The 16,924-nt window shown below is 37.2% G+C and overlaps 1 protein-coding gene across 3 annotated transcripts in view; it reads left to right on the forward strand.

Moving 5' to 3' along the window:
• Window positions 1–16,924, forward strand: part of DYNC2H1 (dynein cytoplasmic 2 heavy chain 1) — a 370,568-nt gene that overhangs the window by 143,083 nt on the left and 210,561 nt on the right. For all 3 annotated transcript variants that reach the window (XM_073020665.1, XM_073020669.1, XM_008020676.3), the window contains 3 exons: window positions 37–171; window positions 1,548–1,691; window positions 3,839–3,928. In XM_073020665.1, the coding sequence (XP_072876766.1) occupies window positions 37–171; window positions 1,548–1,691; window positions 3,839–3,928 (369 nt within the window). The remainder of the gene's footprint in view (window positions 1–36; window positions 172–1,547; window positions 1,692–3,838; window positions 3,929–16,924) is intronic.

Here is a 16,924-nt window from a genome sequence, read left to right on the forward strand (position 1 = left end):
GTATAATGATGTTCATGTTGTTAACTTTCCCTACAGACACTTGCCACATCTCAAGGCAATATTTTGGAAAATAAGGATTTGATTGAGTCTTTGAATCAGACAAAAGCAAGCAGTGCACTTATTCAAGAGTCACTTAAAGAATCTTACAAACTCCAAATTTCCCTTGATCAAGTAATTATTTCCTTCTTTGTAATTTTATATTATGTTTTCTTGAACATTTAGGTTAATATGATGGAAAATGTGGAATCAGGTCCTCAGGGGAAAGATGATGTTAAAAAGAGCTATTCGAAAACATCAGAACGTTGGGTTTGATTCTAGTTATTGTAGAGAGGGAATTCCGATGTTGGCACATTGAGGACGAGGACTGTTTGTCAGTATACCCTGATGTCTTCTACTGATTTCTGGCATAATGTTAGATCTAAGATAGAGCTGCAATTTTGTACTGAAATTGGAAATGAGTATATTGAAAATGAGTATTACAGAATATCTTTGCTATTCTTAGAACTTTTCTTAAGTTAAGGCAAGTTACATATACTAATTAAAAGGGTTATAAGCGCTAAGCTCTAGTTATTGGCTCTTTTCATGCTTACAATGAACAGTGCGGGGTACTTTATTATCCTAATGTGGACACCTGTTAGAGTCGTCTTCTCTACCTCTAGTTCCATCAGTGTTCTTATTGTCACCAATCCTATACTCAGTTCGAACTTTTCTCCACATCAGAGATAGCCTAATAGTGCTGTGCTATCTTGCGTTACCTTAACTGATTCTCTTTAGAAATGTAAAACTGGATCATCTATTCTCTGATCACAAATGTTTACCACTGTCATCTTACCCACTTTCGCCTAATACTAGTGCTCTTGGTCCTCATTAAGACCAATCTGTGAACCCCTTCTAGCTCTGTCAACTGACAGGTAGAAAGGTATTTAAAATATATTGCTATAGTCTGAATATTTGTGTGTCCTCATCACCCCCAAAATTCATATGTGGAAATCTAATCCCCAGTATAATAGTATTAAGAGGTGGAGGTTTTAGAAGGTGACTAGGTCATGAGGGCAGAGCTCTCATGAGTGGGATTAGTAATCTTATAAAAGAGGGCCGAGGAAGTTTGTTAGCCCCTTCCGGCATGTGACAACACAGCAAGAAGCAGTTCTTTCTGTGAACCAGGAAACAAGCTCTCACCAGACATCAAATCTGTTGGCACCTTGATCTTGGACTTCCCAGCTTCCAGAACTGGGCGAAATAAATTTCTGTTATATAAAAGCAGAACCAATTTAGTGTATTTTGTTATAGGTAGCCTTAATAGACTAAGACATATATTGTCTGCAGTTTTATAAAAATGAGGAAGAAAAACTAGGTTTTGCTATCTTTTTTAGTTAGAAACCATGATTCATCATCTTCATTTGTTTTATGTGTATAGAAAAGTAAGGTTTTTTGTTTTTTTGTTTTTTTTGCTTGGGTAGATATGTGCATTGTAGTCTTTAGGTGGCAGTAAAGCACTAATTCTAAGGTGTTTCCACCCTATCCCCTACCGATCTCTTGATCCATAGGAACGGGATGCCTATCTCCCCCTGGCTGAGAGTGCCAGCAAGATGTACTTCATTATTTCTGATTTATCCAAAATTAATAACATGTACCGTTTTAGTTTGGCTGCTTTTCTCCGACTTTTCCAACGAGCTCTACAAAACAAACAGGTAAGCTGTTGGTTACCCTGTACCTGACATTGAGTTACAGGGATCACTTTACTAGGGAGAGTACTTAATTTATAATAAAAATTATTAAGCAAACTTTCATAGAATTATGTTCCAAAAGACCACATGTAACACTTTTAAGCTATATAAAGAAATTAGTTACTTAATTTCTTTTTATATTGTTAACAAGGTATCCCAATGTGACAGTCTTTTTAATGAAAACAGTTTATGTTCTGAGTGTAAATGAATAAGTAATAATCATTTTTAAAACCCAGTGATTCTGAAAGGTATAAAAATAAGAATTATCCCCATAATATCATTACCTGGGGAAAACAACATTTAACATTTTATTATATGTCCTTGTTGTTTAAGGCCATAACTTTCCAGATAATGGGGATACAAGTGTCCACTGCCTTATCAAGCATGTATTCTAATGGAGACAAGGATATATTAAAGGGTAACAAATTGTTTTAACTAAAAGATACAATACTGTGCTTTTAAAAGTGTATTAATGTATTATGGACAACTTTCCTATCAGTGAATATAAACTTAATGTTTTTAAGAGATGGTGAGGCTCTACCATACTTTATTTAACCCCTCCTATATATGCACATTGTTCTAATTATTTCTGTTGAGTATCGTATTAATCCCAAACTTGGCCGGTTAAAACCATTTTCTCATGCTTATTGATTCTGTTGGAAATGTAGTCAGGACTCAGCAGGGATGACTTTGTGTGTTTCACAATGTCTAGGACCTCAACTGGGAGGACTTGAGAGTTGAGGAGCTAAGGCAGGTGCTTCACTTGCCCGTCTGGTGCTGTGGGTGGGAGGACTTGATGACAGGACTGCCAACTGCAGCACTTCTGCAGGAGGCTTGGCTTTTTACCAGCGCTGAGTAGATGGATGGACTTCTTATTTTTTAGCTCAGGGCACTAACTGTGTATTTCAGTGAATAAGGCTGAAACTGAGTAGCCTTTTAAAACGCAGCCTTATGTCTGTGTCATTTCTGCTGTATTGTATTGGCTGAAGCAGTCACAAATCTATGTAGAGTACAAAACTTTCTTTCTGTTGTTTAGAAAATCTACAGGATCTTGTAGGTACAGTACTGTGTCTTATTATAGAGTGACTTTTAGGAAATCCAAGTCTTAATTTCACATGTGATCTTTGTTAACATATAGTGAAATGAATACAAGTGTTTGCTATCTAAAGTAATGATTAATTGTCTTGGTTAGAACATACTACTACAAGGCTAGAAGCCTAGGATTAATGCATCTGAGTTCCAGTTCATAATGCTTTCTTTAAACCAACTTCACACATTTCTCTGCTGATCCTGGATGTATTTTTCTAAGCCATTGAAATTGTTTTACTAGGTTTTTTTCTTGGTATTAATTTATAAATCATAAGGACGCAAGCAAATTTAGTCCAATTGTTAGACCAGAATTGATCTTTGCAAGACATGTATTCTCCAAATGCTCTCTGAGATGTAAAACTTACATCACACTAAGGGAAAAGGACAGGTTGAACAACCTTCCCTTCCTGCATTTCTATACCAAACAATTTTTCTTTAATCAAAGGAAATAGACACTAATAACAGGTTTTTCAATTATTACAATCTTGCAAAATGGAATTATTATATCAGATCAAAAACTAAAATTGTATGTGAGTTTTTACAGCATCAATTTCAAAGTTATTGTTCATCTTTATTCATCCTGCAGCCCATGATTTAAGATCATTGAGGTTCCCATATTGAGAATGAGAAAATTCTTTATAAGGTATTCTTGTCATATTGTTTTAGAGTTGGACTGATAATTATAATACAAATAATAAAATGGCCTTAACCTAGATTGATGTAGATAGTATTTTTAATGCCAATAGGAATCAAAGTGATATGGTAAAATTCAACTTATGTTGCATTATTGGGAATTGATTGTAATTTTCATTTGTTGAAAGCTTTAACTCTATACATTAAAGAAAGGTATGTCTTTTTAAATATTATATTAGTGTACAAGTTTAAAGCACTTGTTTAGTCCCTTGAATTTGATGGTAAAAGATACTTATTTCAGAATCAGCTTTGAATCTGAGGAACAATTTATAGAAGTACTTTTTAAATGTTTATAAATTTCCTAATGAATTTCCAATTGTAATCTACAGGATTCTGAAAATACAGAACAGAGAATCCAGTCACTGATCAGCTCATTAAAACATATGGTATATGAATATATATGTCGTTGTCTATTTAAGGTAAGAAGCATCATATTTTTCAAATATAAAATGCTACTTGTTCTGTGATTTAACATGATATTTATAGTTATAGTGTAACTCTTTCCCTACTGGAAAGGTATTAAAAATGGTATTTCTCGTATTTTTCCAGAAAATTTAACTGGAATGTCTTATAGCATTCTTGGTTGTAGTGGGAAAAAAAGTGACAAATGAAGAGGGGAGAGCAAACACTGGGTTAGCTGACTTAGTTCTAAACATTCCAGTGGTCACCAAAAGAGATAATGACAGTGGATTATGTAGCTCATTATATAGCTAGACTTTCTCATCCTCAGCAACTGCCATTTTGGGCTACATAATTCTTTGTTGTGTGGGATGTTGTTCTGTGCATTTTAGGATGTTTAGCAGCATCTTTGCCTTCCAGCACTCCCTCCCATCAATTGTGAGAATAAAAAAATGTCTGTGGACATTGTCCAATGTCTCTGGGGTTGAGGAACAAAATTATTTTGCATTGTTAGCATTAGGAAGTAAACTAGTGTTTGAGCCTGAGTTATGAAAGAAGTTTTTTACAGAAGTTTTCATATTACGTGTGTTCCAGAAGAGAACACACATCGGACAGTATTTTAGAAATTTTAGATATTAGAAAACACAGAGGCCTTTTTTTACTTAGAATTTTTTTTTTTTTTTTTTTTTTTTTTTGAGACAGAGTCTCTCTCTGTTGCCCAGGTTGGAGTGCAGTGGCGAAGTCTTGGCTCACTGCCAGCTCTGCCTCATGGGTTCAAGCCATTCTCCTGTGTCAGCCTCCCAAGTAGCTGGAACTGCTGGCATGCACCACCATGCCTGGCGAACTTTTGTATTTTTAGTAGAGAGAGGGATTCACCATGTTGGTCAGTTTGAGACCATGTCTCGAACTCCTGGCCTCATGTGATCTGCCCTCCTCAGCCTCCCAAAGTGCTGGGATTACAGGTATGAGCCGCCACACCCGGCCAGAATTTTTTTTTTTTTTTTTTAAATAGCAATCTTTGGGTATAGCTTAAGACATAATGTTGAAGAAGAGCTTTGAGAGAGATAGAATTATTATGGTTCAATTATATAGGCTTCTTAGACAATGTCGAAAAATATACAGTTAATATATTTTTAGAAGGATAGTAATTTTTGTGATTTTGTTGAGGATCTTTATTTGAGATACAGACTAAATCCTTCAGAAGCTGTCTGGGCAGGGCATCTCTGAAAGAAAGGCAATACCTCCAGTCAGGAGCTTATAGATAAAACTCCCATCTCCCTGGGACAGAGCACCTGGGGGAAGGGGCAGCTGTGGATGCAGCATCAGCTGACTTAAAGGTTCCTGCCTGCCGGCTCTGAAGAGAGCAGCGGATCTCCTAACACTGCGCTTGAGCTCTGCTAAGGGACGGACTGTCTTCTCAAGTGGGTCCCTGACCCCCGTGCCTCCTGACTGGAAGACGCCTCCCAGCAGGGGTCAACAGACATCTCATACAGGAGCACTCCAGCTGGTATCTGGTGGGGGCCCCTCTAGGAGGAAGCTTCCAGAGGAAAGGAGAGGCAGCAATCTTTGCTGTTCTGCAGCCTCTGCTGGTGATACCCAGGCAAACAGGGACAGGAGTGGACCTCCTGCAAAATCCAGGAGACCTGCAGCAGAGGGACTTGACTGTTAGAAGGAAAACTAACAAACAGAAAGGAATAGCATCAACATCAACAAAAAGGACATCTACACAAAAACCCATCCAAAGATCACCAAGATCAAAGACTAAAGGTAGATAAATTCACGAAGATGAGGAAAAACCAGCGCAAAAAGGCTGAAAATTGCAAAAACCAGAATGCCTCTTTTTCTCCAAAGGATCACAACTACCTGCCAGCAAGGGAACAAAACTGGACGGAGAATGAGTTTGACGAATTGACAGAAGGAGGCTTCAGAAGTTGGGTAATAACAGACTCCTCTGAGCTAAAGGAGCATGTTCTAACCCAATGCAAGGAAGCTGAGAACCTTGAAAAGAGTTTAGAGGAATCGCTAACTAGAATAACCAGTTTAGAGAAGAACATAAATGACCTGATGGAGCTGAAAAACATAGCACAAGAACTTCATGAAGCATACACAAGTACCAATAGCTAAATTGATTAAGCGGAAGAAAGGATATCAGAGATTGAAGATCAACTTAATGAAATAAAGCATGAAGACAAGATTAGAGAAAAAAGAATGAAAAGGAACAAATAAAGCCTCCAAAAATTATAGGACTATTTGAAAAGACTAAATCTGCATTTGATTGGTGTACCTGAAAGTGACAGGGAGAATGGAACCAAGTTAGAAAACACTTTTCAGGATATTATCCAGGAGAACTTCCCCAGCCTAGCAAGACAGGCTAACATTCAAATTCAGGAAGTACAGAGAGCACTACAAAGATATTCCTCAAGAAGAGCAACCCCAAGACACATAATCATCAGATTCACCAAGGTTGAAATCAAGGAAAAAATGTTAAGAGCAGCCAGAGAGAAAGGTCAGGTTACCCACAAAGGGAAGCCCATCAGACTAACAGCGGATCTCTCTGCGGAAACCCTACAAGCCAGAAGAGAGTGGGGACCAATATTCAACGTTCTTAAAGAAAAGAATTTTCAAACCAGAATTTCATATCTAGCCAAACTAAGCTTCATAAGTGAAGGAGAAATAAAATATTTTACAGACAAGCAAATGCTGAGAAATTTTGTCACCACCAGGCTTGCCTTACAAAAGCTCCTGAAGGAAACACTAAATATGGAAAGAAAAAATCAGTACCAGCCACTACAAAAACATACCAAATTATAAAGACCATCAACACTATGAAGAAACTGCATTAACTAACGGGCAAAATAACCAGTTAGCATCATAGTGACAGGATCAAATTCACACATAACAATATTAACCTTAAATGTAAATGAGCTAAATGCCCCAATTAAAACACACAGACTGGCAAATAGGATAGAGTCAGCACCCATCGGAGTGCTGTATTCAGGAGACCCATCTCACTTGCAAAGATACACATAGGCCCAAAATAAAGGGATGGAGGAATATTTACCAAGCAAATGGAAAGCAAAAAAAAAAAAAAAAAAAAACAGGGATTGCAATCCTAGTCTGTGATAAAACAGACTTTAACAAAGATCAAAAAGACAAGGGGATTGCATATGGTAAAGGGATCAATGCAACAAGAAGAGCTAACTGTGCTAAATATATATGCACCCAGTACAGGAGCACCCAGATTCATAAAGCAAGTTCTTAGAGACCTACAAAGAGACTTAGACTCCCACACAATAATAATAGGAGAGTTTAACACCCCACTGTCGATATTAGAAAGATCAATGAGACAGAAAATTAACAAGGATGTTCAGGAGTTGAACTCAGCTCTGGACCAAGCCGACCTAACTCCACGCCATCTACAGAACTCTCCACTCCAAATCAACAGAATATACATTTTTCTCAGTACCACATCACACTTATTCTAAAATTGACCACATAATTGGGAGTAAAACACTCCTCAGCAAATGGAAAATAACGGAAATCATAACAAATAGTCTGTCACAACACAGTGCACTCAAATTAAAACTAAGGATTAAGAAACTCACTCAAAACTGCACAACTACATGGAAACTGAACAACCTGCTCCAGAATGCCTAGTCGGTAAATAACAAAATTAAGGCAGAAATAAATAAGTTCTTTGAAACCAATGAGAACAAAGACACAACGTACCATAATCTCTGGTACACAGCTAAAGTAGTGTTTAGAGGGAAAGTTATAGCACTCAATTCCCACAGGAGAAAGTGGGAAAGATCTAAAATCGACCCGCTAACATCACAATTAAAAGAACTAGAGAAGCAAGAGCAAACACATTCAAAAGCTAGTAGAAGACAAGAAACAGCTATCAGAGCAGAACTGAAGGAGATAGAGACACGAAAAACTCTTCAAAAAAATCAATGAATCTAGGAGCTGGTTTTATGAAAAGATCAACAAAATAGACCACTAGCAAGACTAATAAAAAAGAGAGAAGAATCAAATGGATGCAATAAAAAATGATAAAGGGAGTATCACCACCAATCCCACAGAAATACAAACTACCATCAGAGAATACTGTAAACACCTCTACGCAAATAAACTAAAAAATCTGGAAGAAATGGATAAATTCCTGGACACATACACTCTCCCAAGCCTAAACCAGGAAGAAATCGAATCCCTGAATAGACCAATAACAGGTTCTGAAATTAGGTAGGCAGTAATTAATAGCCTACCAACCAAAAAAAGTCCAGGGTCAGGTGGATTCACAGTCAAATTCTTCCAGAGGTACAAAGAGGAGTTGGTACCATTCCTTCTGAAACTATTCCATGCAATAGAAAAAGAGGGACCCCTACCTAACTCATTTTATGAGACCAGGATCATCATGATACCAAAACCTGGCAGAGACACAACCAAAAAAGAAAATTTCAGGCCAATATCACTGATGAATATTGATTCAAAAATCCTCAATAAAATATTGGCAAACCTAATCCAGTAGCACATCAAAAAGCTTGTCCACCACAGTCAAGTTGGCTTCATCCCTGGGATGCAAGGCTGGTTCAACATATGCAAATCAATAAACATAATCCGTGACATAAACAGGACCAATGACAAAAACCACATGATTATCTCAATAGATGCAGAAAAGGCCTCCCATAAAATTCAATACACCTTCATGCTGAAAACTCCATAAACTATGTATTGATGGAATGTATCTCAAAATAATAAGAACTATTTATGACAAACCCACAGCCAATATCATACTGAATGTGAATCAATATCAGTATCATACTGAATGGGCAAAAGCTGGAAGCATTCCCTTTGAAAACTGGCACAAGACAAGGATGCCCTCTCTCACAACTCCTATTCAACATAGTACTGGAAGTTCTGGCTAGGGCAAAGAGGCAAGAGAAAGAAATAAAGCGTATTCAAATAGGAAGAGAGAAAGTCAAATTGTCTCTGTTTGGAGATGACATGATTGTATATTTAGAAAACCCCATCGTCTCAGCCCAAAAGCTCCTTAAGCTAATAAGCAACTTCAGCAAAGTCTCAGGATACAAAAAAAGGATGAATTCATGTCCTTTGCAGGGACATGGATGAAGCTGGAAACCCTCATTCTCAGCAAACTAACACAGGAACAGAAAACCAAACACTACATGTTCTCATACGTAGGTAAAAGTTGAACAATGAGAACACATGGACACAGGGAGGGGAACATCACACACTGGAGCCTGTTGGGGCATGGGGTAAAAAGTGAGTGAAACATTAGGACAAATACCTAATGCAGATAGGACTTAAAACCTAGATGATGGGTCGATCGGTGCAGCAAACCACCATGGCACATGTATACCTATATAATACACCTGCACGTTCAGCATAAGTATCCCAGAACTTAAAGTAAAATTTTTAAAAACAGAAAAGAAAGTCTTCAAGTTCTGAGATTCTTTCCTCCACTTCGTCTGTTCTGCCATTAATACGTGAGATTGCATTATAAAATTCTTGTAGTAAGTTTTTCAGCTGTATCATATCAGTTACATTCTTCTCTATACTGACTAGGTGGTCTGTCAGTCCCTGCATTGTTTTATCATGATTTTTGGCCTCCTTGGATTGCCTTTCAATATATTCCTGTAGCTCAATGATCTTTATTTTGAATTCTATTATCCTCTTTTTGCATATTATGAATTCTATTTCTGTCATTTCACCCATCTCAATGTGGTTGCTTGCTGGAAAGGTGATGTGGTTGTTTGGAGGAAAGAAGGCACTCTGGCCTTTTGAGCTTTCAGGTTTCTTGGGCTGGTTCTTTCTCATCTTTTTGGGCCTATCTATCTTCAGTTTCTGAGGTTGCTCACCTTTCCATGTTTCTTTTGTTTTTCCTTTTATTCTATTTAATGACATTGAATGTTTGATTGAGGTTTAAGGTGGATTTAGTTAACTGCTTTTGTTTCTGGAAGATTTTAGTGGGCCAGCACTCATCTCCCATATCCTGGACTGTGTGGCCTAACTCTTGGGGACTCGTATTGGGCCCCAACTTTGATCTCTGGCTCCTTGGGGTTAGGAATCCACTGTGGTTAGGAATCCACACGTAGGGCAGTCGGGGTGGGTGGGGTGGGAGGGGCAAGGTGCTCTGTGACCGCTGGTCGCTACCCTTGGATAGGTGGTGTTAGCCAAAGGGTTTCATAGTGCGGTTACAGTGGGATTCATCCCTGTTTGCATGTCCCAGCAGCAGTGGCAGCAGCAGCTGTATCAGGGTACTAAATGGTACCAGAGTGCCTACCTTTCTGCTTGCATTAACCAAAGTGGGAGAGGCAGTGCCGCTGTGGGGAGGGCGTGGGGAGCCCCTGCTGGTGACTGTGTGCATGATCACACTGCAGGTGGTGTTGGCTCAAGGGCGGGGCCCCTGTGGGTGAAGGTGGGTGCCTTCTCTGTGCCCCTGCAAGCAGAAGTGGTCACTCAGGTCTGGGGAGAATCCTCTCTTATCTGCGCTTAGTTCCACTCCAGTGGCAATCTTAGCGCAAAAGTCAGCCACTGACGGGGGTGGGGCCAGCTGGTTCTCTGCCTGCCAGGGCTCTTTTTGCAATGGCGGTGGGTGGTGGGAGGTTGGGCAGACTGCACTTTCACATGCTGGTAGGGCAAGGAAAGCGAAAGCTGGCCATGCATACATGCACCGCAAAGATGTGTGGAGTTGCTGTGGATCGTGGGGAAGCTGGAGTGTGGGGAGGGAGCGCTTGGGCTGGTGCATGACTGTGGAGACAGCTCTGCTGGAGCTCTCCGCCAGTCATGCACAGTCTGCCAGTGCAGGTCCCCTGGGCACCTGAGGCTGCCCTGCAAGCAGGCGTGGCCAGATTGGGGCTTCCGGGGATACCAGCACACCAAGGGGTGCTCAGGTTAAAACAGCTAGTCTAATGGGCAAGACTGCCCTGCAGAGTTCAGGACAAACAGTTCCCTTAGAGCTAAAGTCTCCAGTGGGAGCAAGTTGAGCCTAGGGGAATAGCCATCCCTGGCCAGCTCTGCTGTGCATACTCCAGTACCAAACCCCTTGGGCTCCACATCAGCTGGCTTGCTGCCCCTACCACTTCTCTAAGCCCCTCTGCCTGTCAACTTAAGTGTCTGTGGTGGTTGAGGGGTCTTTTCCTGCCTGGGTTCCAGAGGCCTGTGGCGTGAAAAGGTTGCATCTTGCCAGTTCAATTCACCTAGTGCCTGAAGCCATTGAGGCCCAGGAACAAGTCTAAGTGTGCAGTAGCTCTGGGTAGGGTTCCCAGCTTTCTCCTCCTTCAACCCAGCCTCTGTGTCTTCCCTGTGTCACTCTTGGTGCTTTCCCTCTGAAGATCTGTTAGGGCCCGCCAGTCTTCTTGGCCCCTCAGTGGGAGTTGTTCCACCTGGTTGCATCTAGTAGGTCATCTTGCCTTCCACCCTGTATATTTTCCTTTTAAATATTTTGCACTTGACTATAATCCAAACCTCACTTTTTGGGCCTCAATTTTACCTTGTGTAAAATGGGAAATTATAAACAAATTATCTCAAAGCCATTTTGTCACTAAAATGTTATGATCCTAATTATGAAGATAACCTTCATAGTGATAGAGTTTCATTAGTTACAGATATCCTGTTTTGTCTAACATTGTATAATGTATTATCTCATGCAATACTTAAAACTTTTTCATTATACAAACAAAACTTTAAATTATTTTAGAGTTTCAAGCTTAATGGAACTGTATAGAAAGAAAACCTTAAAGATCCATTTAACTATTTCCATCCCTTATTCCTTCATTAGAATAAACCAGCTCAAGGTTAGATTTGTTCCTTATCAGCCATTTCCTATCTCTTTATATTCATAAGTACAAATATATAGATATAATTTAAAAATTTTTCTTGCTATATATTTTGTTCCATAGTTTCTCTTTTTTTTTTGTAATAAGTCCTGAAGATCTTTCCATGAGTATAAAGATGTTAACTTCGTTATTTTTAGTGACTGTGTGGTATTTTATAATGTGACCATATACTACTTTATCTACTACTCTCAGTGAATATTAGATGCTTTATACATTTTTTGTTCTCATACATGACTATAGTGAATATCCCACATGGTACACTTATTTTTATATATAGTATAAGTATTTCTATTCAGTAAATTTCTGTAAGTAAAATTGCTGGTCCAAGGATTACTTTTTAAATCTTATTGAATATTAGCAGATTGCTTTCTGGAAAGCTTTTTGCCAGTTAATATTTCTACCTACATGATAATAAAGGTGTATCTTTATCTCCTTTGTTGCACTTTATCAACCCAGGATGTTATCAGTCCTTTACATTTTCACCAGACTATGGTTTATAAATGTTATCTTATTGTTTTGTATCTTCTTTATTGTTTTTAAAGTTGTTTATTTCTGCCTTCCTCCCTTACCTTGCCATACTCATTTGTTTTCTTCATATTTTAAATAAGCTTTTGCTTTATATAGAACAAGTCTATTTTGTCGTAATTATTGTTCTTCTAATTTTTAATCATTGGATTTACTTAATTTATATTTCTAGGTTGTTCGATTTGTATGAGTAGTTTTTTAAAAGTAGTTTTAATCTGTTTTATTTTCTAGGCAATATATTAAGCCTATGAAGTTTTGTTATTGGTCAGTCTTATAGTAATGTGCTTAATGGTTTTTACATTTTTATTTCTAAGACCTTTACACTGAAATGGGCTGTGATTTATGGAAATGTTATGGAGCCACAGTTATTTTAAGCTGCCCCAAAACTTTTTTGAAAGTGGATGTGTTATAAATAAATATTATTCTTAAAAATTGTTTATGGCAAAAGAGAATATAAACTTCCTTCTTGTTCATTTCAAATATTAGTAGCTTTTCTTATTAGGAGTTAGTTGCTTGTTTCTAAACTATGTATCTTACCTCAGTTTATATATTCTCATTTTATCATCAGTAATACAGTATATTCACTGATGAAATTTGAACCTCTGTCATGTATTTTATAATGTAATTTGGGAAGGATAAAATGATTTAATATATTAGTGAACTGTAGCGACTGTAGTGAGGTTATTTCTTTTAAGTTACTTTATCTTTTAAAAATGCATATATTAGGCAAAAAGCAGCATTTTTGTTCACTAGGAGAGACGTTGAGAGGCTTAAGCTTATTAATACTTCAGTTAGTACTCAGTTGGGATTTTTCATTGCCTACTTTGAATAATACTTTTCTATTGTGAACATGTGAAACTCATTTTTAAAAAGCTATTGTTTATAATTTTTAAGACATGTTTTAATTGATGATGGAATATCTGTTTTGGAAAATTCATATTTCTGTTTGAGTAATATTAAATTCAGCATTCCATAGGGTTTCAGTGATTAATAAAAATTCAGAAAGCACATTAATCATAAAGCAATGAGATACATTTCTCAAGATTTATCACTATAACCTTACTAAGGATGGAATTTTATATTTAGTGAAAGCTTTTAGGGTTTTTAACAGTCAGCATAACATTAAACTACCTGCTAAGTTTCTCTCACGCTGAATTTGCTGTCGTGTTGGTGACAGCAGTATGGCAACAGTAGACTCTTGAAATAGAGAGAGATTAGGATTATTAATATTCACATCACATTAAACTGAAAGCAAGTTGACCTGGAGCAGAAACATGATTGACTTATTTTGTAGCAGGAAATTTAGAATGTTAATAAACTAAAACAGATAAAGCTGTCTGGTCTTTTCAGTTTATATTTTTAGCTATACCATTGTTTTTTCTTCAAGAGAGCAAAAGTTTTTATTTCAGTTACCTATTTCCGACAATTATAGGATAAATTGTATATTTTGTTCCCTAAAACTTTTGATTATAATAAAACAATTTTTTATATCTAAGTGCCTTTACATATTGTTTCTTCATTTCACTTTATAATTTAGAATAGGTACAAAATAATGGAAGTAGTTGCAGTATTCATTTCCAACCATATTGGGTGAGTATACAGAAAATGGTTGGGGCTGGGCGCAGTGGCTCACACCCGTAATCCCAGCACTTTGGGAGTCAAGGCAGGCGGATCACCTGAGGTCAGGAGTTCGAGATCACTCTGACCAACATGGTGAAACCCCGCCTCTACTAAAAATACAAAAATTAGCTGCGCATGGTGGGGTGTGCCTGTAATCCCACCTATTCTGGAGACTGAGGCACGATAATTGCTTGAACTTAGGAAGTGAAGGTTGCAGTGAGCTGAGATCGCGCCACTGCACTCCAGCCTGGGTGACAGAGCAAGATTCCATCTCAAAATAAATAAATAAATAAAAATAAAAGAAAGAAAATGGAAGGAAGGATTGGGAGCGTATGCAGTAGTCATCTCTTATCTATGGGGGATACATTCCAAGACACCCCGCATGGGTGCCTAAGACTGTGGATATACTAAACCCTATAGAAAAAAACACAATATATGTAGGGTTTGGTATTATCCTATACATGTCTATCTATACAGATATAGATCTATGATAAAGTTTAATTTATAAATTAGGCACAGTAAGAGATTAACAACAATAATAGTAAAATAGAACAGTTGTAACAATATATAGTAATGAAAGTTGTATGATGTGGTACCTCTCTCTCTCGAAATATCTTATTGTACTGTACTCACCCATCTTGTGATTGTTGATCTGATAACTGAGATGGCTACTAAGTGATTAATGGCCAGGTAGTATATATGGCATGGATCTATTGGACAAAGGGACAATTGATGACCCAGACAAGATGGAGCCAGACAGCACGTGATCTCATCATGTTACTCAAAATGGCTTGCAATTTAATATTTATGAATTCTTTGTTTTTGGGGTTTTCCATTTAATATTTTCAGACCACTGTTGACTGTAGGTAACTGAATCCACAGGAAGTAGAATACTATATTCTTACTGTTTCCCTTACCTCTTGGAATTATTATCTCAGATTTGAAATGGCATAGAAAAATGGTGGGATATGAAGAGAAATTGTTTTCATGCAAACTTCTTGAAAGTTAATGTCTATGCCACTCACCTTGCTTCCATTTCCATATGAATTTGTTTGTTGATTGAGTAAAATTCAGATATATATTATGTATAAAGTATAATATTACTAACCTCACATGATTTTAGTTAGTGTGTAAATAATTTAATTTGGATTCTGCTATTTTTTCTATTAAGATTAGTTTTTCTTACAAAAAAGTGGAAGTTCTCTGGTTGGATGTTTAGAAATTTTATAACTTGTGGCTACTAAAGTGAGTCTTAATAAGTGATATAATTTTCTTCTGCTTGAATAACTTTGAAACTTCTAGAATTGTATCTAGTCCTTTGAGTTTTCTGAAAATACAGTTGAATGTGCATAAAATTATTCATTAAAATGGGTGATTTAGTCTCAAGTAATATGTGAGTGCCCAAGTTCAATGTTATATAAACTGCTTTGAGCTTAAAGCATGACTTCTCTTCACAAGGTAACATTTCTTTTATACTTTTCATTGAACATATTTGAAAGCAATAAATATAATAGAGAAGTAAAAGGAATGGATTACTTAGATTTTTTTACTGCTTCTTAGTCTCTTTGAGGATCATGGGTTTATGGAATGTTTTGGAAGTAAATTTGATATGACTATTATATAGTATATCAGCTTACTGTATATCAGATATTTATTTTACTGATCACCTTTTATTAAGTGCCTTACATATACTGCCATTTAATGCTTACAACAATTCTGTTATACAGAAGAAGAAACTAAGATTTACAGCTAATAATCTTTAGCTTAGATCTAGAGGATACTGGGGTTGAAATTCTAGTGCAACCTGCTTGATGCTGAAGATTTCTTGCTGATATGCTACAGTTGAAACAAACCATTGTGCCTGGAAATGTGAACTTGATCTCAACTAAGGTTCACTTTAAGATGTCCTAATGTCATATTAATCCTGATCTAGTAGTTTCACTCTGATTATTTACTAGAGTATATGGGATTTAATGGAATGGGAGGTATGGTTGACTTATACCATGTAGTGGCCTACTCTCACTTATTAATTTTTCTTCATTAGCTAGTTATTCATTTAGAGAGTTATTCACTTGAGATTTTGCTTGTTATATATCCCCTTGATATTAAAATATTTTTTAACAAAACTCAAATATATTGAAATAAATTGTCATTGAATTAAAGTGACCAGATTTCTTGATCTGATAAAGCAAAAATTGATGAAGGATTTTAAAGATACCAAAATATTTGCTCAATTTTTGATTTTGACAGTTTTTTTTTTTAAAATAACTATTCAGAAAGCCTTAAACTTAATTTATTCATTTCCCTTCCCTTCCCTTCAGACCTTCAGAGTCTTGCTCTATCGCCCAGGCTGGAGTGCAGTAGTACAAGCTCAGCTCACTGCAACCTCTGCCTCCTGAGCTCAAGCCATCCTCCCGCCTCAGCCTCTCAAATACTGGGACAACAGGTGCACACCACCATGCACAGCTAATTTTTGTACTTTTGTAGAGATGGGATTTCACCATTTTTCCCAGGCTGGTCTCGAACCCGTGAGCTCAAGTCATCTGCCTGCCTCTGCCTCCTAGGATGCTGGGATGACAGGCATAAGCCATGGCACCCAGCCCCTTAATTTATTCATTCTTAATTTTAATTCAGTTTAACTGGAAATAATGCAGCCATGCACTTGTGCTCATGTTCTTTTTCTCTTTTTCTGTAAATTGTGTTTTTAGTTTTATTCTTGAATCATTATTGTTCTCCTTTATGATGTTATTGTTAAATACTTATGGCTGAAGGAATTTATTGGTACAGGTAGGCAACCTGATAGAGGGCAAAAAGAGCTTTCTTTGCCATTTCCAGCTTAGAAAATTAAGGAAGACCTGTTTTAGGTCAGGTGGCAACCCTTGTATCAATGTCTATGGAGTGATACAATGTGATTGACTGACACCATAATTACATGCTCATCCTTAAGGTCAGGATATCTTCTGTAACCAGATAATGGGAGAAGGCTAACAACCATTACCCACTTATTGTCCA

This window comes from Chlorocebus sabaeus, chromosome 1 (genome assembly GCF_047675955.1).
Source record: "Chlorocebus sabaeus isolate Y175 chromosome 1, mChlSab1.0.hap1, whole genome shotgun sequence".
NCBI classification, from domain to species: domain Eukaryota; kingdom Metazoa; phylum Chordata; class Mammalia; order Primates; family Cercopithecidae; genus Chlorocebus; species Chlorocebus sabaeus.